Here is a 27,225-nt window from a genome sequence, read left to right on the forward strand (position 1 = left end):
AGAGGTTGCATTCTAGATGCTTGGCAAATGACCAAACCCAGCAAGTCCAATCAAGTAGCTCTCCTGCTGTCATGTGAGGCATCATTATAGACTCGCATTGTGAGAATCTTCATTTGAACCTGTTGGCAGCACAGTGATAAACGATTGATGTTGGGTTTTCTGATATTTACCAACTTTGGGAGTGAATGAGAGCTTGTTTCCCATTTCAACATGATAATAACATAGAAATTTGGGCTTCCACCACTTTCACTTATATACAGTTGGCCCCTCCATATTAATGGGGGTTGCATTCCAGGGGTGACCGCGAATAACCGAAACCATAGGTTTTTTGTGTTTATCTTGCTTATTGAACATCATGAGAAGAGCAGGGTAACACAGAGGTATAAGAGAATGTAAAAGAGGGTGTAGCAATTGTTGGCGATGTTTTCAGTTTCAGGAGCAGTCAGCTGCATTAATTCCTCCTCTGTCAATGCCTCTGAATTGCTATTAATTAGTTGTTCCACTTCCTCTACATCCATATCATTGAACCCTTCTCCACCCACCTGTTTCGCTAACATGATAATGTCTTTTATACTCTCTTCAGTTGGTTCTGTGAAAATGGTTGTGTTCTGGAGCGCACATTAAGGCCAAAGGTTAATCCAACCTGAGGTGGCTGTTTCTCGCTCAAGAGCTGCTACGGCTCTAGTGATGACAGTAATGGCATCAGTAATAGTGTAATTCTTCCATACCTTCAAGACATTTTCTGAATTTGCATCTTCTTCCATTGCATGCACAATCATCTGTGTGGCGTGTATAGTGAGCCTTGAACGCTCACATTACCCCCTGATCAAGGGGTTGAATGATAGATGTTGTATTAGGAGGCATATAAAGGACTTACACACTATTAACTTTGAACTCATTGACATCTGGGTGTTCTGGAGCATTATCCAGTATCAAAAGAACTTTGAATGACGTGTCTTCACTCTCAAGGCCATTCCAGGAAAAGTGTTTTCGTTATCCAAGCCTTTTTATTGTTCATCCAAAATACTGGGAGCTTTGACTTATCCTTTCTCTATAATGCTCACGGATTCGCAGATTTGAAAATGACAGTGGGCTTTATCCTGTACCCATACGCATTCGCACAAAACAACATAGTAAGTCTATCTTTACTTGTCTTAATACCAGTGGCTCGCTTTTATTCTTGGGTGATAAATGGGAAATTTTCTAGCTGCCTCCTGGTCAGCAGAGGCTTGATTGCCAGTGATTTTTCACACTGCGTAATCCGAATCGTTTCTTAAACTTATGAAATCAACCTTTACCAGCGTAAAATTCTTAGGAATAGACGTTTCACCCAGCTCTTTCCTTTATACAAGAGTCAATTTTTTCTCCTTTTCAGACATAATATTACAAATACAAATACAATGCCACAACAGACAAAATGCCCAACGAGGTGGCTGATAAAAAGATGCCCATAAAAATATGGATGTCATATATTTCAAAAATACAGCAACCCAATTAAAAATGCAATTAACACAAATTGTAAACAATATATACACATGATAAAATATTACACAACGCTCATAAAGAATATTATGGTTGTCTTATTCTATAAGTATGAATAGCTTCTCGATTTACCCCAACATGTTTATCGTATTTCTTCTTAAACGTGTCAATTGTGTTACAATTTACTACCTCCGGGGGTAAGCTATTCCATTTATTAACAACCCTATTAGAGAAAATTTCCCTGCGACACCATAGCCTTGCATTGTCCCTCACCAATCGATACTGGTGTCCCCTTGTAAAAGCAGTCGATTGGCGGTGTACTAAAAGTTCATGGTCCATCCTATCCATCCCATTGAAAATTTTGAACACTTTGATCATATCTCCTCGACACCTGCGTTCATCCAATGTAAACATATTCAAAAAATGAAGTCTCTCTTCATAACTCAGGACAATAAGGACACGCGTAGCTCTTCTCTGCACCCCTTTAACCAAGTCTATGTCCCTCTGTAGGTATGGTTTCCAAAACCTTACAGCATACTCCAGTCCAGGACGAACTAAGCCTCGAAAAAGCGGAAGAATGACTTTAGGAGAACGCGAAGAGACCTTTTTGAAAATGAGACCAAGCATTCTATTCGTTTTTTTGACCACCGCTGAACAATGTTCAGAAAACTTAAGTCGCTCGTCAATGAGAATTCCCAAGTCGGTGACCCTAGTTGCATCCGGGATGGAAAACAATATGGATCAATTGGAAAACCTTTTTTGTAGCAGTCTTGTACTCACAAAAAATCAGCATTTTCTGTACGAGAAAACATGGATCCCATAGGCAATGCAAAGTTTTTGCTGCCACATGTGCAGCTACAGCCATGGCTGAACGAATTTCAGAAATTCCTTTTTTCTTGGTATATCTCACCGCAGATTCGCTGATTCTGTAATGGCGGGCTACAGCAGCAATTCACTTACTTTCACCAAGCATAGTCAATATATCAAATTATTTTTTTGTAAACTTTTCAGTAAACTTTTTTTTTTTGTCTTTTCGAACCGTTATCAGTAGCACTAGAAAAATTAGCCATCCTTAACACGTACAACTCAAATTTTGTAAACAAAACACATGAATGACAATTGCTGAGTGTTGCCAAAAAGAAATCCCAATAAAGGAAAACAACCGTGAATATGGAAACCGCAAATATGGGGAGCCAACCGTAATTTGAAGCAAGTGGCAGAACCAGTAGAACACAAAACCCATAATATAATTCTGATAACATAAGGTCTCTCTCTTTCTCTCCACAATATATAAACTCAATACTTTCCAGCATGTACTAAATGGTTTTGAAATTCCTCAGAGGAATATTTACAAGGTGCATGTACAGGTAAGTAGTAATAGTTAAGCAGCTATTATCTCCTATAGATGCCAACTACTGGTTTTGAGAAAACATCGAGTTCACATATTTAAACTTACCATAGCCCCTTAGTCTGAGAATGTCTTACTCATCAAATGGCTGCTGTGAAATCAAATCAGCTGCTATAGTTTGTTAATTTCACTTGATTCATTATTGAAAATTTCTCCCATTTACAATGAAGTTGAAAAATTAATTGAACATGATAATTAAAAATTTTAAACATTCTAATTATATTACAGTGAAACCTCACTGCAACGATACTCAATACAGTAGACTCTCTGTAACTCGACACATGGATAACTAGACATCTATTATTCCTTTGGTTGGCCCAATACTAATTTCAATGAAGAGAAAAAACTCTAACTTGACACATGTTTGACTTAACTCTGCTTAAGTCGACTACGATTTTTGTCCCTTTACTACGAATGGTTTTTACAAATTCCTGTGTGTTACCATTCTAAGAATTTTTTGACATTGTCCGTGGGTACTTCGATAATCCTTTGTTTCTTTGTTCTATATGATGGGTCCCTTTTTTGTGTTATGGTGGGGAGGGGGACGTGCATGTGAGAAATGAATGTTTGACGCCTCTTGGCCGACCTATCATTTTAGTGGCGTTTCCAGGACAGATCTTTCATTTTTTTCATAGCCAAAAGAAGTGTGGATGATCCCTAAAGTGTGGTGTGATCCCTCTTGGATGTTGACAATTTCAACATCCAAGAGGGATCACACTAATATTTATCACACTTTATCCCAATAGGGATAAAAATCTTATCTACTGCGAGTTTTGATATTATCTGTTGCTGAGAATGTTTTTGGCGGAACTCTGTTTTACAATTTCTTGAAAAGGAGTAAAAGAAAAAGAGCTAAAGCCTGGTTAGACGCTGAATATGTCATTTGGTTATCATTATGAGCATCGACGGCTTAGGCCGTCGATACTCACGACAGCCATGAGTATCTACAGCCTTCATGCGAAGGCCAACATTCGCCTTCATGCAAACTTCATACTTTAACTTTAAAATTAAAAGTTTACATTTTCAAAAAACTAGAATCAGGAAAACTCAGCGTGAACTCGCTGAAGAATATGGAGTTACACGGAACCCATTTCAACATTTGCTAAAAATGAGGGAAATTTTTTTCGGCATTTGAATCTTCCTATAAACCAAGTAGAAAACGCATAAGAAACCAGAATTCAGTGATGTAGAGGAAGTAACTCTTTTGTGGTTCAAATCCCTGGATCTCACTCAATCCCATTATCAGGATCAATAATTCAAGAGAAAGCAAAAGATTTCGCAAAAAGTCTCAATCAAATAAATTAGGAATTATCTTAAGTATGAAAACTTTTTACAGAAAATTACAGACAAAAAATTTGTAAATTTGTGGATGTTAGAATGGACTCAAAAATTTATATTTTAGATGCAGTTGAAATGATTGATTCTGCATGGAACTCAGGCACGAGTGCCATGATTCGGAACTGCTTTTGTCATGTTGGTTTTTGTTCCGAGTCTTTGGAAAACGACTATTTCTCCGAAGATTCCTCCCAGATTAAGTGTGGAGAAAACATAAATAGCACTATGGGTGATTGTAGCGACGATGAATTTGTGAGTATTGACTCTGATCTTGTAACTTCAGGACTTTTAGAAGACAACGATATTCTAGAATCAATCAACCAAAGCAAGTGTTTCATGTTTCGAAGAAATAGAATCAGAAAGTTCAGATGAAGAAATATCTGCACTATCTCTCCATGATGCACTAAAAACCCTAGATGTGATACGTCACTTCCTATGCAGTAAAGAAAAAGCCGAACAATTGCGGTATAAACTGAATAGTGTAAAAAAAATTTTGTTTTCTCTTCGGAAAGAAAAAGAAGCAAATGTACTTGATTATTTTTCATGAGGTAAATTTTTTTACACGTTTTGATTCTATTTTGAAACAACCCCGAATTAATATTAATGAGAATTAGCATTTTATTTAATACCATAGTTAGAATGTATATAATTACGTTCACAAAAACGATTGGACAAAAATTTAGAGTGAAACCCCACTAGCTCGACATCTGCTTAAGTCGACATGTTTGTCGATACTTTTGGGGTGTCGAGTTACCGAGAGTCTACTGTATAACAATAAATCCCTATGCAATGACATTTTTTTAAGTCTTGTTCTGAAATGTCTGTAGTCTAATTTTAAACTGCTGCCTCTCAACATAATGATAATCACTCTACAACAATATTTTTTTCTTGGTCTGCAGAATATTGTTATAGCAAGATTTCACTGTACTTCATGTATATTTTTTTCCACAAAAATTAACATAATATCAGAGATTCACAAACTTTTGTAGGCAGAGAGCCCTTGGTAATTTTAAAATACATTCCAGCACTCCTGCCTCATCTCAAGACATGTTGGTGGCACCCCGGATCATTGTGATACACTGGTTGAGAAAATCTTTGCCCTATTACTACTTACAATACTGATTTTATTCTAAAAACATTTGAATGATTCAGCCAATGAAACATGAATGAATACCAGAACTCTGTTGCCAGACTTATCCCAATTTTTGGGACTTCTGAAAAATCTTTCTGTACTTCCTTTGGGAATCAAAGAGCTGAACTGTACTCAGAGAGTTGCTAAGAGAAAAACTTCAATAAATCTAGATGTTAGTGATTCTAATATTATTTCCCTGTTTTATATTTTTAAGTATTGATGGATTTTTTTCCCTTCTTTGATGTTCACAGGAGTATGGCTTAGGAGAAAGCGATATTGATAACAGATATACTTCAGAGTGTTTCAGAATCCAGCCATTTCAAGATGATTTTGATTTTATATCTGATGAGGAATTTGAAAACAACAAAAGATTTCAACTTCTTCAACTTCGCAACAAAGGTATTCCAGAGTTTCAAAATCTGCAGATGATTCCAGCTGACGAGGAAAATATAAACTCTGACTTGATTGAGGTTTGTAATGAATGTATTGCTTTTGTGTTACTTAAGGGTTATTCTCAGGAAATCGGACAGAAAATGGAAAAAAAATTATCAAAAATATATGTCAACCAAAAAACCCAGAAACATTCTTAGTGATACTTCTTTACCTGATGATAAATAAAATATAGTCAGCAGCGAAGTTTGCTCAAAATTAAGGGTGAAAAAAATCATTTTAAGTTTAATCATGTTAAGAAATAGCCAATCCGACATGCCGTTTTGCCTATTTCAGCATTTAACTTGATATTTATGCTTGGCACTTGCAAAATGTTCCACATATTTTGGTAGTTTACACTGATGCTCTGCATGATTTTTTTCGTCAGGTTGTATTTCTTTTTTTATTTGTGTTTTTCACTCTTTTTCTCCAATTTTCAATTTTAAAGGGACAACAGATTTCTAATTTGTCTCGGTTTTGCTAGAGCATGAGTTGCACATTCTCAAAGCAAAGTCTTTAGATGAAACATTACTGCAGCAGGATGTTGCAACCAAGAAATTTGGATTTTGTTTACTTCCCCCCCCCCCCCCCCGAGTGAAGTTCAGCTTTTGAATAGAAATTTGGTGCATTTCTTCAATCATTTTTTTCCCTTCAATCTTATCATTACTTTCTGGGTGTTGCTCAAAAAAAGTATCTCTTTATGTAACATAAAACGCAGTTCATAAATAACGTAAATGAGTAGAAGATAAAAGTAAAGTTTTTGATGATCAAAACATTTGCTTATTCATTTTTTTAAAGATGCTTCATAAGAAAAATATGAACGTCAAAGTCGAAAAGGAAGAACAAGAGATTCAACCCACTAACTTAAGACATAAAGTAAGTTTACGCTGTAAATTAATGGGTATCACAGTGCATGTGAATATTTTATGTCATAATACATATTCATATTGTGAAATTGAGTTTGAAAAAAAACATTTGTGCCGCTTATGAAATTTTTTTAAATAAAAAGAAACTTTGATACTACAGTCATTCTATACATTTGGTATTGTTTTACAGGTTCTCGAAGAGGTTGCAAAACGTTTCAATTCAGCACGGCTTCAAAGAACTCTAGCAGATGTGGTTATTGAGGAAAAAGTTCCCAATATCAGGTATGTTCTGATTTCATATTATTCCATGCAATAATGTTTCAGAATGAGTTAAACCAGGAGTGAAAACTCTGGTTTGCAAGCCAAATACAGCCCACCAAAGTATTCCATCCGACCCACAGAAAGTTTTGCAATAGAAATGTATTGGAGTCAGCCATTTTCACTGCCGCTGTGGTGGTCGAGTGATCATAATGACGGACTCGCATCGCGGGGATCCGGGTTTGAACCACACCGTCACCACAGTGGTGGTCGGCTGAAGTTGGTTTCCTGTGGTTCCCAACTTCGAGGTGCAAATGCGAGCCGATTTCCCCATTAAAAAGTCTCGCCACAGAGAGCAACACGCCTACAACGATAAATTATTCAATCATTACATTTCACTCACAGTTTGGAGAACTGACGGCAGATGGCAGCACGACACATAACAAGCATTACACAGAAACAAACTTCACATCAGGTTTCACTACACGTACACACACATTCCCGCATGTACCAATTCGTTAGAGGCTCCGCAGAGGAATATGGGCGAGGTGCATGCGTGGTTTAGTAGTAGTAGTAGTAGTAGCCATTTTCACTTCAAAATATGAAAGACAGAATGCCACACCACTGTAACACAAACATGCAGAACTCAGACAACATAAATAAATTAGGGCCCACACTCACACTCAGAACGCACGTTTCGGCATGCACTGATTCCTTAGAAATTCTCCAGAGAGATGTTGACACATGTACATCCAGAGTGGTGTGGTGCAAAATGGTGAATGGTGCAAAATTGCAGTGAAACCTCGATATAAAAATATTCTGCGGGCCAAGAAAAATTATTGTTTTAGAGAAGTGTATAAAATCTGTTAGTTTCTTTGATATTGTTGTGTTTCAAAATGAAAACTAACATATCTTTCACATCGATATGAGTGCTGCAAGCCTTTGAAACCATGTTTCTAAAAATTTAAGTAACTGATATGCACAGAACTACATCAATATTAACCTTTAAATGTAATTTAATTTAGTCATTTTGTGGTAAAAATAATGAAAAATTGTTCATAATTTCAGAAAGCATTGAAGACAGGTTTTTTCCCTGATCTGAATGACAAAAAGTCAATGAAGAAAATTCAGTTGTTTTTTTCCTTTCAATTTCATTCAACAGTACATTGGGATTCAATCTCTTGAAAGTTCTCCAGAGAAAAAGACCTCTGTATCCTACTCGTAAGGAAAGAAAGACAGTGACAAGTCAAGCTGCTGCGAATACTGAGGTCAAAATAATAGTAACAGTGTTGCATGCTGTCAATTTACCTGTGAGAACTGACGTGGATCCCGTGAAAGAGCGTCTGAAAGCTAGAGGATCAGTTATTTCAGGTATTCACATGTTATTATTAATTACTTAATGCAATTTTTTATATTTAATGCAAGAAAATTTAGTTGATAAATTTTATAAATGAAATTTTTTTTGTCATAATTTTTCAAACTTTTTTTTGAGGAAAAATCTTCAAAACTTTTGATTTGACAAAGTTAAAGAAGGAAGAAGTTTTGAAATTTAATTAACACACAAAGACAATACAGTTAGAAACACATATATATTTACCCAAGTGATCACATGATCTGTCCAGAGGTTCATTGATTTGCATACACTTGGTAAACCAATGAACTCTATTAATAAGACCTTTCAGAGTAGTTTCTTTTTTATCAGTTTTAGTTATACCATACAAAATGAATGCATTTTTAGTTTTTAGATATAAAAAATTACAAATACAGTAAAAGTCTGTTATAATGACAGTTTACAATCATGAGGAAAGTTTTCATTTCTCACAGCCTTCGTGTTATAAGCACGTTTCAATTTTTTGCTCTGTAAGGTTGTAAATTGTGGAAAGTTGTTGCTTTATCTGCATCAAAACGTTTTTTAGATCATTTTATCATAGTATTAGCAAATGAATAAGGCCCCCCCCCCCCCAGTCATGAAATTGATTTTTGATCTTGCAGCAGTTGATTCTCAAATACATTTTTTTTCATAAAATATTGTATTATTAAAGCGATTTAGCCAAAAAGCTCCGATATTTGATTGTTCAAAAATTAAATTAAAAATTCTAGATAGCTGTTTTGGGGCCTTAAGGCCTATTGATATCTTGGAGTTCTAATTTCATTTTTGAGCCATCAACAGTTGGACCTTATTGTTATCTTCAAGATTGAAAGCTTCAATATATTTCATTCATTTAGACTTTTATCCCTGAAAATTATAGAAAGTGGGATAAATAATTTTAAGTACTTTAGATAGGAGTTATATTAAATTTAATTTGATACATTGTAATAGAATTGATTTTTCCCCCTTCTCCAAATTACAGAAAAGGATAACATATTTGAAAGTCAGGTGCATCCTTTCATTGAAGTCATGTTTCAGCGCATGTCAGTTAAGACCAATGTTGCTGATGGGCCTCATCCCACTTGGAATCAAGAATTATTACTACCATTCAGGTAATTCATTTTGTTTAAATTAGTTGAACAGTAATTTAAAAACTAAAATTTCCATTGCTGAAAATACTATAGGTTATAATTAGACCATAATTAGAAAATATTATGAAATAAAAAAAATTATGCAGATTTGCTCTTTTGTCAGTAGTTACTATGCATAGCTGTATTCTTATTACATCAAAACTTTGTTACCATAATTTCCCATGCAGATGCAAGTTTTAATCACTTAAGGAATAAAAAGAGTTTTTGGTCAAGTTTTTTAGAAAAAAAAATTACAATTCCTTCCATTCCCATCCAAACACGATTTTAAAATGTTTAAAAATTTTTTACAAATTAATTTTCAAAAATATTTGAAGCTGTTCCAACCTCCTATAGAAAATAAAGCTGCTGATAATATGCAGCCGTATATAATCCTGCGTAATGAAATTCAGATTTTCTTCAAACGTATAGCTTGCAGATATATATGGAAAAATACAATATACATCACTTTTGGCATAATGTAGTCATTTTATGCTCAGGAAAACCCCCTGAGAGATGGTAGGCCCCCTCCAAAACTCAGTTTTCGAACTTGGAGGGTGGTGTCCTAACCATTTAGCACCAAAAAGCTATGTCAAAACAACATTGAATTTAAAATTGTCAGCCGTGACATCAGAATGTGTTATAGTAAAACAGCATTCTTCTATTTTTATTTATTTTTTAGTTGATGTCTTTATTTATGAATTTTATAGACTATTCTACGCATTATTCTACCTGAATGAAAAGGAATGATTTCATTAGTTTAGTAAAAAGTTATACTCTGATCTTTTCAAAGTTGAAAAAAACAAAACAAGGAGATGGAAAAAAAACTGAAATATTCAATTTGTCTATTTAATTTAATGTCTATGTAATTTTTAAATGTTAGATAATACATTTAAATACTCCATTTGTTTTTCATGTAAAATTTATTTTAAATAGGGCTGATTCTGGAGAATGTAATCCTCCGAGGCTGGAAAATATAAAAGATATCATATATTTCAACATCTTTGATGAGGTCATGGTTGATTTGGTAGAGGATGAAAGAGACAGAGATTCTGTGGTCCATCAACGATTGGAGAGGCGATGGCTGGGAAACCTTAAAATACCTTTCACTACTCTATACCTTAACTCCAAAGTATGATTGATCTTTGCTTATGTGAAATATTTACATAAGTAAACACTGTATCATTTTATGTAATTTTCCCTCCCTTGTAAATGAGTCCTTATGAAACAAAACCATACTAGGCAATTACAGTCAAGGCCACTTATAACTATATCTGATACAGCGAAATATTGCTTCAACAATATGCAATATAATGATAAATCGCTCTACAACAATATTTTTTCAAGTTCGAACCCACAGTGGTGATTGGCAAAAGTTGATTTTCTGTGGTTCCCAACTTTGAGGTACGAATGTGAGTCGATCTCCCCATTAAAAAGTCACACCACAGCGAGCAACAGACCTGAAAACGGTACAAATACTCAACAATTACACTTCTGAAATATATATGGCAGCTAAGAAAAATCAGACACAACACTAGATACACACTCAGACTGTTAGGTACACACACTTACACTTCCGGCACAACTCACTAGGTAGTAAATTGCCCAGGGTGTTAGACCTGAGATGTGCTCGGATTGAAAAGATTTTTTTTTTAAATAAGTCAATAAGTCTTGTTTGAAAATGTCTGTACTCTAATGTTAAACTTCTGCTTCTCGGTATAACAATAATCACTCTACAATGATAATTTTTTCTTGGTCAGCACAGTATCGTTATATCAAGATTTATATACAAATTTTTGTTCATCCCAGTGCACTTGCAATACCAAAATAGTTTAAAATGTTGCTCATAATGAATTGCCATATTTATGAATATATAATGTAACAGAGTTTTTGGTGAGAATAGAATTTTTTTATAGGATTAAGTTCCATAAAATCAAAAATTCCCTTTCAGAAACAAAATCAGATTGTGAAGTACTGCCATACTATTCTAAGAAGAGCTATGGGCAGGGTCCTAACTAGTATGAGGCAACCGGGGCCTCGAGCCAAATGGGGGGGGGGGGGAGACTTACAAAAAAACTTGCTTATTTTGCATAATTTTTTTCTTTTAAAGGGGGCTTTCCAATTAAACGTCTGCCCTGGGGGGCCCCCGAGAAGGTACGCTACAGCCCTGACTATGGGTCTGTTCTGTTAGTGCCTCTGAAAGCTAGATGATGATCTCTAGCTGCAGATAGTACTGGCTATGTTAATTCCCATAACCGCTTAGATACAGAGGGATTGGCATAATGTTTTTGTAAACCTCAGACCCATTAAAATGTCTGTAACAGTTTAATGGACCATTTACAGCAATGGTTCTTTAAGTGTCTGTTACCCATGACTGCCTTGCTTTAATCAACATTTAGTCACAGCTCCACAGAATAGTCTAATATAGAATCATTTAAAGCAATTAACAGGCACACACCAATATTGACAGCTTATCTCTGACATAGGTTGGCAACACCCATAGGCGTACGCAGAATTTTCTCGGGGGGGGAGGGGGTTTAATTTTTTTTTCTCAAGGGGGGTTACGTTTTTTCCGGCAGAATAGCACTATAATCTCGGCTTCGGGAATTAGAACCCCAAACTCTCCTTTGTGTACGGCAATGGCGACACCCCAAAGAACTGTGATACACACTTTGAGAACTGCTGACTTACAGTATATGGGTCTAATATTTTATTTAAACCTATGTGAATATCATTAATATTTATGATACACATGAATAATTTTCATTTAAATTATGATTAAATTCTCAGGTCTATCTGAGGATCATCTTCTGTGAACCATAAGTTGAGAAACACTGCTTTAAATATATTTTGCTCATTAAACTTGAGTAGTTATTGTGTACCGGTATAACAAATATATGAATATTAGGAATGTTTTTCAAATTTCTGTGTGACTTCATGATATCTGGGCTCGACTGTAATACATTTCTTTTGTATTGTCATACTCTTATTGTTTTTCATCCAAGATGGTATTTATGATGTCTTCCCTATACAACAGTATAAAAATAGAGTTTTTTTCTCAGAGAATATCTTAACTAGTTTTTTTTTATATAAATTCATTTGTAATTATAGATTGAAGGGACATTTCGAGTGAATGCACCACCAGTGCTTCTTGGGTATGAAAGTGAGCCTCTTCCATGGCTTCTTGGAGTTTCACCTGATGTCTCTTCTGGACATTCGTATCTTTCACTGTTCATTACAATTGAGCCATGTTTACAGTTACCTGAATCACTACAGGAGAAGGTGAACAAAATTATAAATAATTAATTACTAAAATTTGTTATGCATATAAGGATATTTTGTATGATATTTCAATATATGGTATAGTGGAATTTTAAAAATATTCATTACTGTGAAAATCCTCTATAACAATAATCACCTGTGTAATGATATTACTCTCTGGTTCTTATGCACTTTCTATAGTGTTAATATACAGTGACACCTCAGTTTACAAGATTTTTTTAAAGTTTTTTCCTAACTTGAGTAACAAATGTAGACTTAGCTACCAAACATTCTTGTTGATACTGATGCGCATGCTAATACAATGCTACTGCATGTGAGCTCAATTTTCCCGTCAATCATCAGAATTATTGTCACCCCCATTAATTGATGTCTACATCAGATATCTTTTGAACCACACCATGTAAAAGACTGAATTATGCTTATGAAATTTCTTTTTCCACAAAAAAACAGTCTTGAATGTTTTCAATGCCCACGCTTGAAAGCATCAAACTGAACAGCTCGAACATTCTTGGAGCTTATCTTTCCCATCTGCATAGATAAGACTGAGGAATGAGCTGACCCTGGACCACACATTCAGGGAGAAACAAATGCCATTACGATTGCCTTGCTGACCACATCACATAGCACACTACTACTATCACATCTTTTTATTTTACCCCTGAATCTGACAGGGTTTGTTGTGTTTGTGTGTGTACAACAAATATTAAAAAATACTTAAATATCTGATCTTCCTTTCAATTCTCCTTCATTCAATTGCTGATCTGTCAATTTTTTTATCATAAAATATCTCTAAATTTTAGGAATGAATTAATGATTTTATTTTAACAAATTAATCCAGAACAAAGTAAATGATTTTCCATAGGAACCTATGGGGAAATTGAATTTTGGTTAACAGAGATTTCACTTAGTGAATGTGATTCTGGAACGAATTATCTTTGTTAGCTAAGATATCACTGTATCAGCTTTGCCTATCCTCCTTTTGATACTATTTCAACCGAGTTCTTTTTTTTTTACAGTGTGAAAGCAGCGAGTCTATTAAATTACTGCAGGAAGTGGATAAATGGCAGAAAAATGTTATAGCTCATTTTCCTGGGCGTTTCATGAAAGTTATGGCCGTAGATATGTCTGGGGAGTGGGTCTTTGTATCTAGGTTCCTCAAACCTCTTCGTCCTCCAGAGGAATTGCTGCAAGGTGGAAAAGATTCCGTGGAGACTTTGGTAAGATTTGTGTATCAGTCATGTTATATATCCCATTTTTGGAAGAGCTACAATAGAATTTTGTAATGAACTGAAGTAAATATAGCACTGAAGTAAATTGTTTTTCCCACACACATTTAATTTATCATATGTTAGTTTTTTGTAGTGTAATTATAACACTTTGATTTGTTTTGTAGGAACTTCTAGCTCGTTTTGTGTCATTAATACCTTCAGTATCTGACAGTGTTGCATATCCATGCCTGTGTGACATATGGAGTACATGTGATGTAAGAGTGAAATAAGTAGTTTTTTTTTAAATATTATATGCTTTATCTAAAAATTAAATTGCTTGTATAAACATAAAAATGCATATTTTTGTTTCATGGTTTGATTGAATGTTTGTTTTCTTTTTGCATTTCCTTACAGTACAGTCAGCCTCTGTTAAACGGATAACAACAGTTCCAGCACATAACATCCAATTAAGCGGGATATTCGATTATGTGGGGAACAATTTAATCGCTGTTCGACACTGTTTATACAATTTGTATATTGAAAATTGATGAAGGATCAATGTTAATGAAGCTTTTGGAATAAATCAGATCTAAAAAAAATTGTATTGAAATACAACGATCACAATACCTAAGATTTTTACTTTTCATAGTGAAAGTGAGTACCCTCTATGGTCTCAACAGAGAACAAAAACAAAATAATTAAATGTAGGTGCTGAAGACAACTTAGATACTTCAAGGATGCTTGAGAGTACAGACTCTCAAGTCTGGGTTTTTCTAAGTCTTAACTTGGCAACATATTTACCAATGTTTTATCCAATAAAAATATTATATACATAGTGTTTGATGATTATTGACAGAGTTGCAATGTGATCGTAATATTCAATTAAGCGGGGAGAAGTTACTGAACTTATTTGAGTAAGTGAGAAACTAACATTGGCTCTATGGGAGAAATGTTAGTTCTAATAAATTTTATCCATTTAAGCAGGGTATCCATTTATACACTATCCAATTATACACTATGAAGCATAGGTTGACTATAATTGCTTGCATATAATCCACGTGTGCAAATTTTGCTACTTTGAAAAAAATGTCATGTTATAATCCGTATACGTAATTTTTTTTATTGATACCTTTATTGCCAGTAATGAAATCATACAAGAGATGCTTATCACAGTTTTTTAAAGAAAATGCTGATTCTTCTACTTGCATTTATGAACGTTGTTAGATGCAAGTAAATATATCTTCTCAAATACTGTTCTCCTTAGTACAGCGATTCTCAACTGCTCTTTTTAGTCTATAATTTCTATGACAAAGCTGTGTAGGCGCTTTTTTTCTTCATATATCAAGTTATCGATTAGTAATTTTTGCGAATTATTTGAAAAATATTAATATTTATTTGAGACTCTCAGAAAAAAAAATCTGCAGATATGTAACATGCCTCAGTCTATGAGCTACACTAACAAATTCAATTTTTTTTTAAATTCAAGTGGAGATACTTCTTGATTTCAGATTTGAAAATTTTCATATTGCAGCAATTTCTTCAACTTCAGAGCGGTGATGAAGAAGAACATGCCATCCTGCTATGTAATTTTTTCTTACATCTCGGTAAAAAGGCTATGCTCTTACTTGGTTCGGGTATTCCTGAGGGAAATACAGCATATGTTATCACGTGGGAGAAAGATGATGTCTGGGTGTGGAATGCTTCTAGTGGAGACTGTTTCAGTACCAGAGATAGTCATAGTCCATTACACAGTGTTGGATGCTTGATAAGCCCTGATAATGTAAGAAATTTTTCTTTTCATTATTATTAATTTTAAACACACTATATGATTGTGTTTTGTTAGTTTGGGGGAATGTATTCATACAAAAAAGGGGTGTATCAACTAGCAGACCAAATACCTATTTGGTTATAACATAGGAAAAAAGTTTGCACAAGTTCCTCAAACAAAGTAGTAACAAAAATTATGCATTATACAGTATTGTACTCTGTATTACTACAGCACATCTACACTATTTACGATTTTAGTTTTTATTATACCATTCATGATAATTTAATCATCATCTCTAGGAATTCTTGGTACCCTCTGAATTATGAGCAACAATCATAATTTTTTTCTCGTTATGTTGTGTAGAGTAAAACCCCTCTTTTGCCAACACTGATGGCTCAGAAAAATTTTACTGTAAAAGAAGATGGTGACTATAAAAAAAGGTTCTTATTTAAGCATTTAAAATAATTCATTTTTTGAAATAAGCCCAGTGAAGAGAAAACCATAGGCGGAGATAGACGTGGAAGTCTGGGGGGGGGAGGCACGGCCATTATTGCTGGGGGGCACGATGATGATGATGTCAATTCTTATATACATTACATCAGTCGACTCCGCCTTTGACGTTGGGCCCCCCCGTATCTCCGCCCATGGAGACAACCCAGTTTGAGACCCACTAGAGAGTGTGTGTGTGAAACTACTGTTGTACAAAAACACACTTTAATTTACTTTTTTTTTCTTTGCCAAACAAAATTTCATTGCTTCAGTATGTATATGTATTCATGTAAATTTTTAAGTCATTCTCATAAGTGATTCTTACTTTACAGTGTTTTGAAATCACAACTTTGATTATAATCACCCTGTACAATGGAACATAAATAAAATTGTAGTTTTCCTGTAAATAAGCCATGCTCAGAAAAACTTTCTGGAGAAAAAAAGAATAATTTTGGGGAAAATGCTGACGCTTTGTATAAGCCCCAGTATTTTCATTCAAGGTTTGATAAAATACCATCATTTGAATGAAACTATTTTGTATGTTTAATTGTTGTTTAAATTTTCTTTGAGGATTTTTACTTATAATATTTCTTATTAAACATTAGACATTCTCTTGGAGTAAAAAAAATTGATCGTAATGAAAAATAAGAGCATACAAGAATACTTATAAAGATTCATTGAAATTCCCCAAAGTCAAGAAAAAAGTTATTGAATCGACCGTGGATTTAAATAAGCCACAAGACCTTAAAATTAATTCTTGAAGCTCTATAAGCCATGGCTTTATTACGAGAAATTCATATGAGGAATTACAGGATGAAAAATATTCTAACATCATGTTTACGGGTCCTAACCCAATGGAAGGAATGATGCAAACTAGTGTATCTGAGAGTGATGGTTAAGCAGGGGTTTGGAAGGCATTATTTAAGTATGTTTTTTTTTCCCGGGAAATAGTATCTGGCCATCAAAGAAGGGTTTTACTGTATTTTCAAAATTGCACCAATTACCTGAACTGTTTCTCTTATCAAGTGTGCAGTTTAAGATCTACTCAATATTAACATCCTTTTTCAAATGTTTCAAGTTCTGATTCATGGTAAAAGCTCAAATGTAATAAAATTTTCATTCTTTCTTATTTTGATCTAGGTTTGGGCAAATATTCAGAAGCAACACCATCCTTCAAGAATCAGTTTTGACTTGACTCGTTCCAGTGACTGGAAACCTTTTTTCACTTCGAGTTTCCCTAATCCAGGACTGAAAAGTGTTCAGGTATGTTGAACGTATACAGTAGAGCCTGTATTGACTAGAAGTAGGTCTGGAGTCATCTTGGATATAAAAATATTCTATTAATAAAGACAATTCCCGAAAATACAAAATAAATAAACAGCCGCCTATACAACAATCATGGGTAAATTCATTTTGTCTGATGACAGCTTTTATCTGTACATATCCAGCTCTCTAATTCTATGATACTTCTTAAATTTGTCAAGCCAACCTTGCCTTGCTGCATATAACTTGTCACCACCCAGTCTTTTACCTGCTCCTGCAGAGATAAGAACTACTTGTGCACACTGCTGTCCCCAACCAACAAAAATTACTTCATAAGCCTTGTTAAATCTTTTTCTTTATTATACTCTCTTGTCAAAGCTTTTTTTTTTGAGTTGATTTTAGAACGAAACTTCAATCTCTGCTATATGTAATTTTTAATTTTCGACCATCATTGCACCCACACCATATTCCATGGTAATTCTCTTTATTGATTCATAATTCTTGAGTCTTCTAATTGGTGCTATTTCTTTTTCCATTGATGCCACAACTTTCTTCCATTTGTTACTGGAACTCAATATTGAAAGGGATACATGTCCAAATGAAGATGGTCTGACCATGTGCCTCGGTTGATCAATTAGTGACATCTGATCTGAGGTAATTTTTAGCATGTGGTCAAGCACTCCAGAATCAATTCAAAAACCAAAATTTTCCCCACGTAAAACTCAAGCTAAGCACCCATAGGTCTAAAACACTTCAGCCACAACTGTAATCAAGGTACAGTGAAACGTGCCTAAGATGAACACTATGAGACAAAAACCTGTCTTAATTGGAATGAAAAGATAGTCCTGTAGAGATGATTATTGCTTTGATGTGCACTCTTATGATATAAAATCTGTCTAGAATAAAAGATTATTTCGGTCCCTCAACGTTCAGTTTTGTTCAATTTCCAAATTCCCAGTACTACTATAGTTTGTGATGTCCTCATTTAAATTTTCATTCCAATACTTGAAATTTTTCCCCCATCATAGACACGTGAACACCATTGAGTTGAAATGTTTTGGGTTAATACAGGGTTCTCAGCGACCTGGAAAATCAGGGAAATGAAAAATGGTTAGGGAAAATGTCAAATAGTTGGCAAAAGTCAGGGAAAAGTTCTGTGAAACAAATGTTAAAAAAAGTTCAAAATTTGGAAAAGATTGATTTTTTTTAATTTGCGAAAACAAACAAAATACATCTCAAAGACAAACCACATAGAAAGTACAAGATATGAACACATAGTAATCGTATTGAGTGTTTTTGAATTATATTTCTTTTTTATGTAGTTTTGATCAGAGAAAGTCAGGGAAATTGTTGAGTTTTAGTGAAGGAAATGATCAAGCATGTATATTTTGCTGATAACCCTGTAATAATATTGTCTGTTCTTGGTGAGATTTAAGAGAAATCGTCTTTTTTTGTACATAAATTATGCGAATGTGTTTCAACTTTTTCATAGCCATCTACACTGACATACATCACAACGGATAAGGAATATGTTGATGCTTTGCAAGAAAGACTGAAGCACAGTTTGCAAGAAAACATTATGAAGTGGAGAAGAGGTTACTGTACTTCTTGGAACAGTTACTGCAACCAAGTGTTGTATAAAATTCTGACTAGGTACGTTTAACACATAAAATGAATTCACTATTCATGCTTGAAAATAAAAATAGTTCAAACATTATCGAGTAAGTTAAAACATCATAGAGAATAAAAAAATCATTTTTGAAGTCAACCTAAATCAAACTTCATTCAGATTCAGAACACTTAATTACTTAAGCATTCAAACAATTATCAAACATATAATTAACCAAAAAGTTGGCCATGATCAAATGCGTATTATATGACATGATGTCGCTCCCCACTTGTTTAGAGCAAGATATACAGAAAAGCGACGTGTCATATGTATATAGAGAAATGTACATTATGAAAAAATTGATTTTTGTTGAAAAAAAAATATATATAGCCATCTGGTGGCCTCTCGTCTATGAGCTATTAGCTGATCATGTCAGACTGCCCATTGCACGGTCCCGTTCGGCATATATACTCTCCAAGGAAGGAAAATATCTCCTCTGTAGCTTAGTGGTGAGAGCACTCATCCAGCAAACGAAGGGCCCAGGTTCAATTCCAGAGATAATTCAATTGGCCAAGAGATCCATGGAAATATTATCGTATTTGCATCTATGTTTAGTCTACAACTAAGCCAATAACTAAGTTGGATGCACTTGTAAACCAGGGTGTTGTGGCTCAGCAATTACTGTCATGTGTGTGAGTCGAAGTCATCATCTTTGAGATCATCTTTGTGATTGCAACGTGCTGCGAAAGAGATGCATGAGAAAGAATATTTTATTCTCTGATTGAAGTACAATTCAATCTTTCTAGGCAATTATTAAGGATTGGATATTTTGTGGGAGAAAATGTGTGTCATTCGTGACACTGTAATCAAGCTATACTGCATTCATAATTTTTTTATTTGTCAAGAATGAAGTGAGGAATTTAAATGCTCTTGTAACACATTTCCTTTATAGTACCATATTTTCCTGCATTATCCAGCTAACAAATAAATAAAAATTAATCAAAATTTTAAGCTATAGAACATACTTTTACCCTCTGAATGTCTATTAGGTTGGAGAGAAATGCTGGCCGTACCGCAAGTATAGATTCATTGCAAGAACTGGAGCAGATATTGAGCTCCCATAAGGTCAGTTGTATTATTATGTATTATGATAGATATATCTGTTGTGAAGCGTTTGCATATTTATTATGGTGAAACTCTTTTATAACTTATATAATGATGCTCAAAAGACTGAAGAAAAGTATCATTAAATAGGATTTATTATTATAATAGAATATATTAACGCTATTAGAATTTTTTTGCTTCTGGACCATTGAATAATATCGTTTTTCAGTCAATTATTGTAATAGAGGATATTGTTTTTTACAGCAGTGTTCTCAATCTATGGTCTGCTGCAGACCAGAGCGATGGTGCAGACCACCTGTACCATCGCTCCGGTCTGCAATGATTCAATTCTTGTAGTTGATATTATTCCAATCATTATATTATATTATATTCTTATGAGTTCTAATAAAAAATTAGAGTTTTGTATTCTGGGTAACCATATATGATCCAGAAAAATACGGGAAATCGTGATTTCAAGCACAAGATATCACTATAATTCCAAATTGTGATCTCAATACAAGATATCACTACAGATAAAAATGCAATTTACGACAAATTTGCTATTGTTTCTAAACTTGCCTAAGAGCAGGGAAATAAAGAGCTTTTGCAAATTACAAATAAATACAAATACAATGCCACAACAGACAAAATGCCCAACGAGGTGGCTGATAAAAAGATGCCCATAAAAATATGGTTGTCATATATTTAAAAAATACAGCAACCCAATTAAAAATGCAATTAACACAAATTATAAACAATATATACACATGATAAAATATTATACAACGCCCATAAAGAATACTTATGGTTGTCTTATTCTAAGAATGGATAGCTTCTCGATTTACCCCCCAACATGTTTATCGTACTTCTTTTTAAACGTGTCAATTGTGTTACAACTTACTACCTCCGGGGGTAAGCTATTCCATTTATTAACAACCCTATTAGAGAAAAACTCCCTGCGACACCATAGCCTTGCATTGTCCCTCACCAATCGATACTGGTGTTCCCTTGTAAAAGCAGTCGATTGGCGGTGTACTAAAAGTTCATGGTCCATCCTATCCATCCCATTGAAAATTTTGAACACTTCGATCAGATCTCCTCGACACCTGCGTTCATCCAACGTAAACATATTCAAAAAATGAAGTCTCTCTTCATAACTCAAGCCCTGTGTGCCAATAAGGGCATGCGTAGCTCTTCTCTGCACCCCTTCAACCAAGTCTATGTTCCTGTGTAGGTATGGTCTCCAAAACCTTACAGCATACTCCAGTCCAGGACGAATTAAACCTCGAAAAAGTGGAAGAATGACTTTAGGAGAACGTGAAGAGACCTTTTTGAAAATGAGACCAAGCATTCTATTCGCTTTTTTGACCACCGCTGAACAATGTTCAGAAAACCTAAGTCGCTCGTCAATGAGAATTCCCAAATCTGTGATCCTAGTTGAATCTGGGATAAATTCCTGGATAAAATAAATTGAAAGAAACAAAAATTTATTTCAAGAGAGAAATATTCATCATGACTTGGGTGACCATGTTTCATTAAGAAAAATGCAGTGAATTGGGATCTCATCTTAAATATTGTAAAATAAGGAACAGCGCCCATTGTTACTTGTAAACATTGCCTAAAGTTGGCAAAATCATCACAGTCAATCCTGCTTAGAACATTCCTATTTAGAACATTTTCCTACGTGGTAAAACTTTTTTTGTGGTCTCTCAGCTCTAATTCTCAATAAGACTTCCTGCTTAGTGTTTTCCCGCTTACAGTACTTTTTTATGACTTTTTTTGTAACAGGTTATCAGCTAAAATCTCATTGAATTGAAATGTAGTTCGTGGGAGAAAACTTTGAACATGACAAATAAGCTTCGTTAAAAAAAGGGACAAGTGTATAAAGAATTTGAATGCCGAAAAATACAGAAATGTTACAAAATAGGGACATATAGTATTATAAATTCAGGAATAAAATACTACTGTACGTAGATGTCTTGTATTTTATGAGAGATATAATCACACTAGCCATGCTGTAAGTTGGTGGTCCGTTGAATTGTTTCAGATATTTTACAGGTCCTTGAGTACAGAAAGGTTGAAAAACACTGTTTTACAGGATTTTGATTGTACTATTATTTTCATTGTGATGATAAAAAAAAATTAAGATATATACTACATACTAACTATTATTTATGCCTATATTATGCAGATGAGTGGATTTCCATTAACCATGCCTTACACTGACACCAATGCAGTCATCGAATCAGTTTTTGCTACTGGAGTTCACTTGACGAAAGACAAAAATGCAGAATTTTCTTTAGCAGTTTACATCCATCCCTATCCTTGTTCCGTTTTAGCTGTCTGGGTATACGTAGCTGTTATCGTTAGTAGACGAAGTCTCGATGCCTAAGATTATTGGTGACTATGATATGTTGTTTTAAATCAAATCTTATTGCCATTTTTATACTTAATTCATCTAGTCATACATCAAAATATGACAGGCATTTCCCGTTAATTTTTTTCTTTTTCGCACAACATAAGATTTCTCAGGAAAATGTTTGTACTTTTATATTTTTGTACTGTTCATGGGAAATATCGATTTGAAAAACAGAAAAGCTGAGAATAATGTGAAGTATTTTTAGAGTATGGAAATTTGTGATAAAACTGTTGCATTAAAAATTATGTTGGTGGCAGAATCACAAGAAGAAATTTTGTAGTTAGAAGGGTAAAAATGTCTTTACTTGATAGAAAATTGCTATGTATGATCAATGGGACAAATCCGAAATCAACGAAGAAAATCTGTTTTTTTTTATCCTGATTATGTGGTTATAGAAGGAAGTTTAAAATTGATAGTTTTTCTGTGCGAAAAGATGATGCTTGGTAAAAGTTGACCTTTGTCTCGTTTCCCATATGTTAGTGATTGACATCATCAGTTGTCGTCTTGATCTGTTCACATGAAAACAAAACAAAACTGACTGGCATTAGGAATTGTTCCAAAGACCTGTTTACATGGTACTAAAACAGCTGACTCTTTTGTTTTTCATCTATAGCGCAAAGGATTATGGGAAAGTTATTTTTATACTCCCCCCCCCCCAAAAAAAAAGATATATCTAAAAGGGAACAAAAAATTTATCCCCTTTTTTTTTTTGCAAGGGAGGAGGAAATTTATCGAGTGGATTCAATATTGAAAAATGAACTGTTTTTGTACCTACAATCTTGTCTGTATGAACAGGACTTAAGTATGAATACTGAATACTGAATTAGAATGCTACAAGTCTCAGGCGTTTCAACATCTCTCCGACTGACATTCTAATGTTCACAATGTGCATTCATGGTTTATTTGACTTGCTTATACCATCTTGGTCTTGACTGTAATTAGACAAGAGGAAGAGAGTTGTTAACCGATGGTAGTTTTGTTCATTTTGCTGGTGACCACAGAACAAATATCTTAAGTTCTTCAGAGCAGAGACTTGCATCTGAATGAGCTTTATTGTCTTCTCAGAAAAATATGAAAAGAAAATTAACTTGTATTGACGACTGGAAAATGTTTAAAAAACTCTCTTCCAATCAACAATAGCTGTGATAACTTTATCAATCAAAAAGTTTCTTTTTTTGCTAAGAAAAGAATAATACTTATACTATAAAATTAGTTTTCGCCTCTACAGAAGTAACTTCATTGAAGTTTAATTAATTTAAACATGAATGATTTTTAAACCATATAATGGTGTTTGGTATACTGTTGCCATGCAATTAAGCTCCTTTAATTGATTTTGCAACAATCCTTTTCATATATATTATAATGATCTTTCTTCTAAACGACATTCCTTCTCTATGTCGAGCTTTCCAATTTACTTAATTCTTCCACATTCTTCGGTCAGTTTAAACCGCTTGTTTTCCAACTTCCTTGATCTCTTTTCCCAGAAGCCGTCTACCTTTTCGATTTTCTACTATGTGGTGGCAGTCTTTTCTGTTCTAAATTTACCTTTCTTAACTTGTTTTCCTCTATTTTAATTTTGACAACTTTTGTTTTCAAAAGAGAGTTGGAAGATGATTAATATGAAAAGGATTGTTATGACATCAATTAAAGGAGTTTGCCTGCCAACAATACCATGGTGTGGATGGTACAAAAACATAAGAGGCTGAGTTATTGTAAATTTCGATTCTGAATTTTGATCATACGGTTTATGTAGGATTTTCTTGTTGCTGAAAAAAATGAGCATATTCAGAAGCTAGAGGTTCTTGCATCAAGCTGGTCGCCCTTGCTGTTTCCCAGCTAATACTGTGATTTCATATTAACCCTAACCTTATGTACAGTCGGCCCCCCGTATTCGAGGTTTCCATATTCGCGGGTTTTTTCCTTTATGGAATTTTTTTTTGCAACTCTCAGAAATCATCATTGATGTGTTTTGTTTACAAAACTTGAGTTGTGCATGTTTAGAATGGCTCGCTAATGGCATTACTGTCATCACTAGAGCCGTGGCAACTCCCAAGAGAGAAACGGTCACCTCGGGTTGGATTAACCCCTTTGGCCACAATGTGCTCTAAAGGACACAACCAATTCTACAGAGCCAACTGAAGAGGCATTGTCACGTTTGCGAAACAAGTGGGTGGAGAATGGTTCAATGATATAGAAGTCGAACAGCTAATAAATAGCAGTATAGAGGTATAATCATACACAACACTAGATACGCACTCAGACTGTTAGGTACACATACTTACACTTCCGGCACAACTCACTAGGTAGTAAATTGCCCATGGCGATAGACCTGAGTTGTGCTCGGCTTGAAAAAAAAAAAAAGTATAGAGCTATGAACTCCCCGTTAAAAAGTCTCGCCACAGAAAGCAACAGTTCTACAAACAGTACAAATATTCAGTCACTACACATCACTCACTTCACTTCTAAGATATAGATGGCAGCACTGAAAAATCATACACAACACTAGATACGCACTCAAAACTGTTAGGTACACGCACTTACACTTCCGGCACAACTCACTAGGTAGTAAATTGCCTATGGCAATAGACCTGAGTTGTGCTCGGTTTGAAAAAAAAAAGTATAGAGGTATTGATCGAAGAGCAATTAATGCAGTTGACTGCTTCTGAAACTGAAGCGGTACCAGATGAAGATCATCAAGTTAAAAAAGTAGAAGACAAGTTCACCATGAGTAACATAGTGGAAGGGCTTCGCACGCTCAAATCAGCAATAGATTGTTTTCATGGCAGAGATCCCTCTTTGGTACGCTCTTCACATGTAGAAAAATTGGTAGAGGAAGCCTTGTCATCATATCCCAACATACTTGATGATATGAAGAAGAAACGGCAAATAGAAATCACAATGTTCTTTCAGAAAACATCGCCAACAATTTCTGCACCCTCTTTTACATTCCCTTATACCTCTGCGTTACCCTGCTCTTCTCATGCTGCTCAATAAACGAGATATACTAGAAAAAACTATGGTTTCGGTTATTTGCGGATTTCCCGTATTCGCGGTCACCCCAGAACGTAACCCGGTCGGGCCGACTATATGTATCTATACAGTTGGTGCGCTCATTTTTATGAACTTGATCAGACTTGACCCAGTAGTTCATGAATGAAAGAGAAGTTCAATTAAAGTGCCATTGGAGATGAGTATATCTAGTGTTCAGACATTGCACAGTGCTAAAAATGTTTTAATGCGTGCACACAATCAAAAGCAAATCATGTAATATAAAGACGCGCTTAAGTACAATTTTTGATAGATTTTTTAAAAGATTGTTATAAATATTTACACACATGTATGTTGATATATTTGTATTTGGTATAAAAAATAATATGTAGAACATGTGCCATGTACCTTGGTTAAATCTATCCTTTACCAACCCATAATACATGCACACACTTTTACCTTTTTCTTTTGATAGTACTTGCAATCGCAAATCCAAAATTAGGAATAACCATTCCCTAGTGATTGGAATGTTTCATCTCTCTTCATTTCTGACCTTAACAGGGCCTTAGCTAGTGAGGACCAGAGCAGGGCAATGGGAGAAGTCATCCTTCCCAAGAGCTGAAAAAATTGGTCTGCAGCGTAAAATATGAGACAATTATACCATCCAACACTTTGGATCAGAGGGGTTGTTAGATTTACCCTTTAACCACACCTTATACAATTCGGGGCAGTGCCAGAATGTGTGCTTGCTCCGGTTAACTAAGTATCTAGAGAGAGTTGCGATCCTAACCTTATGCAATGCAAAATGCCCTGAGGGCTTCTCACTAAATTGTTGGGATGCTGCTTACACAATTTTAAGGCCTAGCAGTTCACATTTTCTTTCTTGGCAGAATTAATGTGTTGGTCTTGTATGCGACAACCACCTTTATTCTGCATAAAGTACATCATTTGTAATTGATTTTATGAGAGTATTAATATTGTGATAATGCAGGAAGAAAAAAATGATTGCCATTGCAGTAAGCACTTTGTAATCCGACTGGGCGTTAGTCTATTCCATCCAGTAATGTGGTGTTTTAAGGCAGGTTTTCTTCAAGCATACAAGAGGAAAACATTTTTTTTTTTTAAACTAACTTTCAGTAAACCGGCGGTTTTGTTAATATGGCACACCCTAGTCTGATACATGCTGAATTAGAAAAACTCTACTGTATTTTATATTGGTAAAGTTTTGTAAGATTTCGATGATACAAGTAACGTTACATTCAGGAATGAATTATTCTTATATATCGTTATATCTGGATATATTGATTTTGTTTTTGCAATCACAATTACTTTGATTATATTCTTGTCATTTTTTAAATTAAGAAAAAAAAAACTAGTCCTATATTTGATTTTTATCCAAATATTTTTTTGATTGAAATAAATTTTTATACAAAGCAGCTGTCAAATTTAGTTTTTGACGTGAATACATCTTTTAAATCATCTGATGATACTGGGAGCATTCGAAATTCTTTAAACGCTCATATCTCAGGAAGTACCCAATGCAAGTTGAAAGCAATGAGCAATATTATTATTAGATGCACATTGCAAAGACAAATCCAAAGATAGTTCTTCCTACCTGGACACCAGGCCAGCTACCCTAATTCATAACAAATTGTTTTACACTTTATCTTAGAAAGTTCGAGATTCACA

At 34.5% G+C, this 27,225-nt stretch overlaps 1 protein-coding gene across 1 annotated transcript in view; it reads left to right on the forward strand.

Moving 5' to 3' along the window:
- Cc2d2a (Coiled-coil and C2 domain containing 2A) overlaps nucleotides 1-26,957 on the forward strand; it is a 53,766-nt gene extending 26,809 nt beyond the window's left edge. The window contains exons 23-36 of the mRNA XM_089254828.1: nucleotides 5,609-5,827; nucleotides 6,585-6,662; nucleotides 6,843-6,934; nucleotides 8,073-8,281; nucleotides 9,262-9,391; nucleotides 10,343-10,538; nucleotides 12,518-12,688; nucleotides 13,705-13,905; nucleotides 14,082-14,171; nucleotides 15,428-15,676; nucleotides 17,294-17,416; nucleotides 18,909-19,069; nucleotides 20,075-20,150; nucleotides 22,321-26,957. Of these exons, the coding sequence (XP_089110954.1) occupies nucleotides 5,609-5,827; nucleotides 6,585-6,662; nucleotides 6,843-6,934; nucleotides 8,073-8,281; nucleotides 9,262-9,391; nucleotides 10,343-10,538; nucleotides 12,518-12,688; nucleotides 13,705-13,905; nucleotides 14,082-14,171; nucleotides 15,428-15,676; nucleotides 17,294-17,416; nucleotides 18,909-19,069; nucleotides 20,075-20,150; nucleotides 22,321-22,521 (2,196 nt within the window). The 3' untranslated portion in view covers nucleotides 22,522-26,957. The remainder of the gene's footprint in view (nucleotides 1-5,608; nucleotides 5,828-6,584; nucleotides 6,663-6,842; nucleotides 6,935-8,072; nucleotides 8,282-9,261; nucleotides 9,392-10,342; nucleotides 10,539-12,517; nucleotides 12,689-13,704; nucleotides 13,906-14,081; nucleotides 14,172-15,427; nucleotides 15,677-17,293; nucleotides 17,417-18,908; nucleotides 19,070-20,074; nucleotides 20,151-22,320) is intronic.
- Nucleotides 26,958-27,225: the final 268 nt, after the last annotated feature.

The sequence above is a fragment of the Pholcus phalangioides genome, unplaced genomic scaffold, assembly GCF_987345545.1.
Source record: "Pholcus phalangioides strain wild (caught in Gottingen) unplaced genomic scaffold, Ppha-v1.0 ptg000042l_1, whole genome shotgun sequence".
NCBI classification, from domain to species: Eukaryota; Metazoa; Arthropoda; class Arachnida; order Araneae; family Pholcidae; genus Pholcus; species Pholcus phalangioides.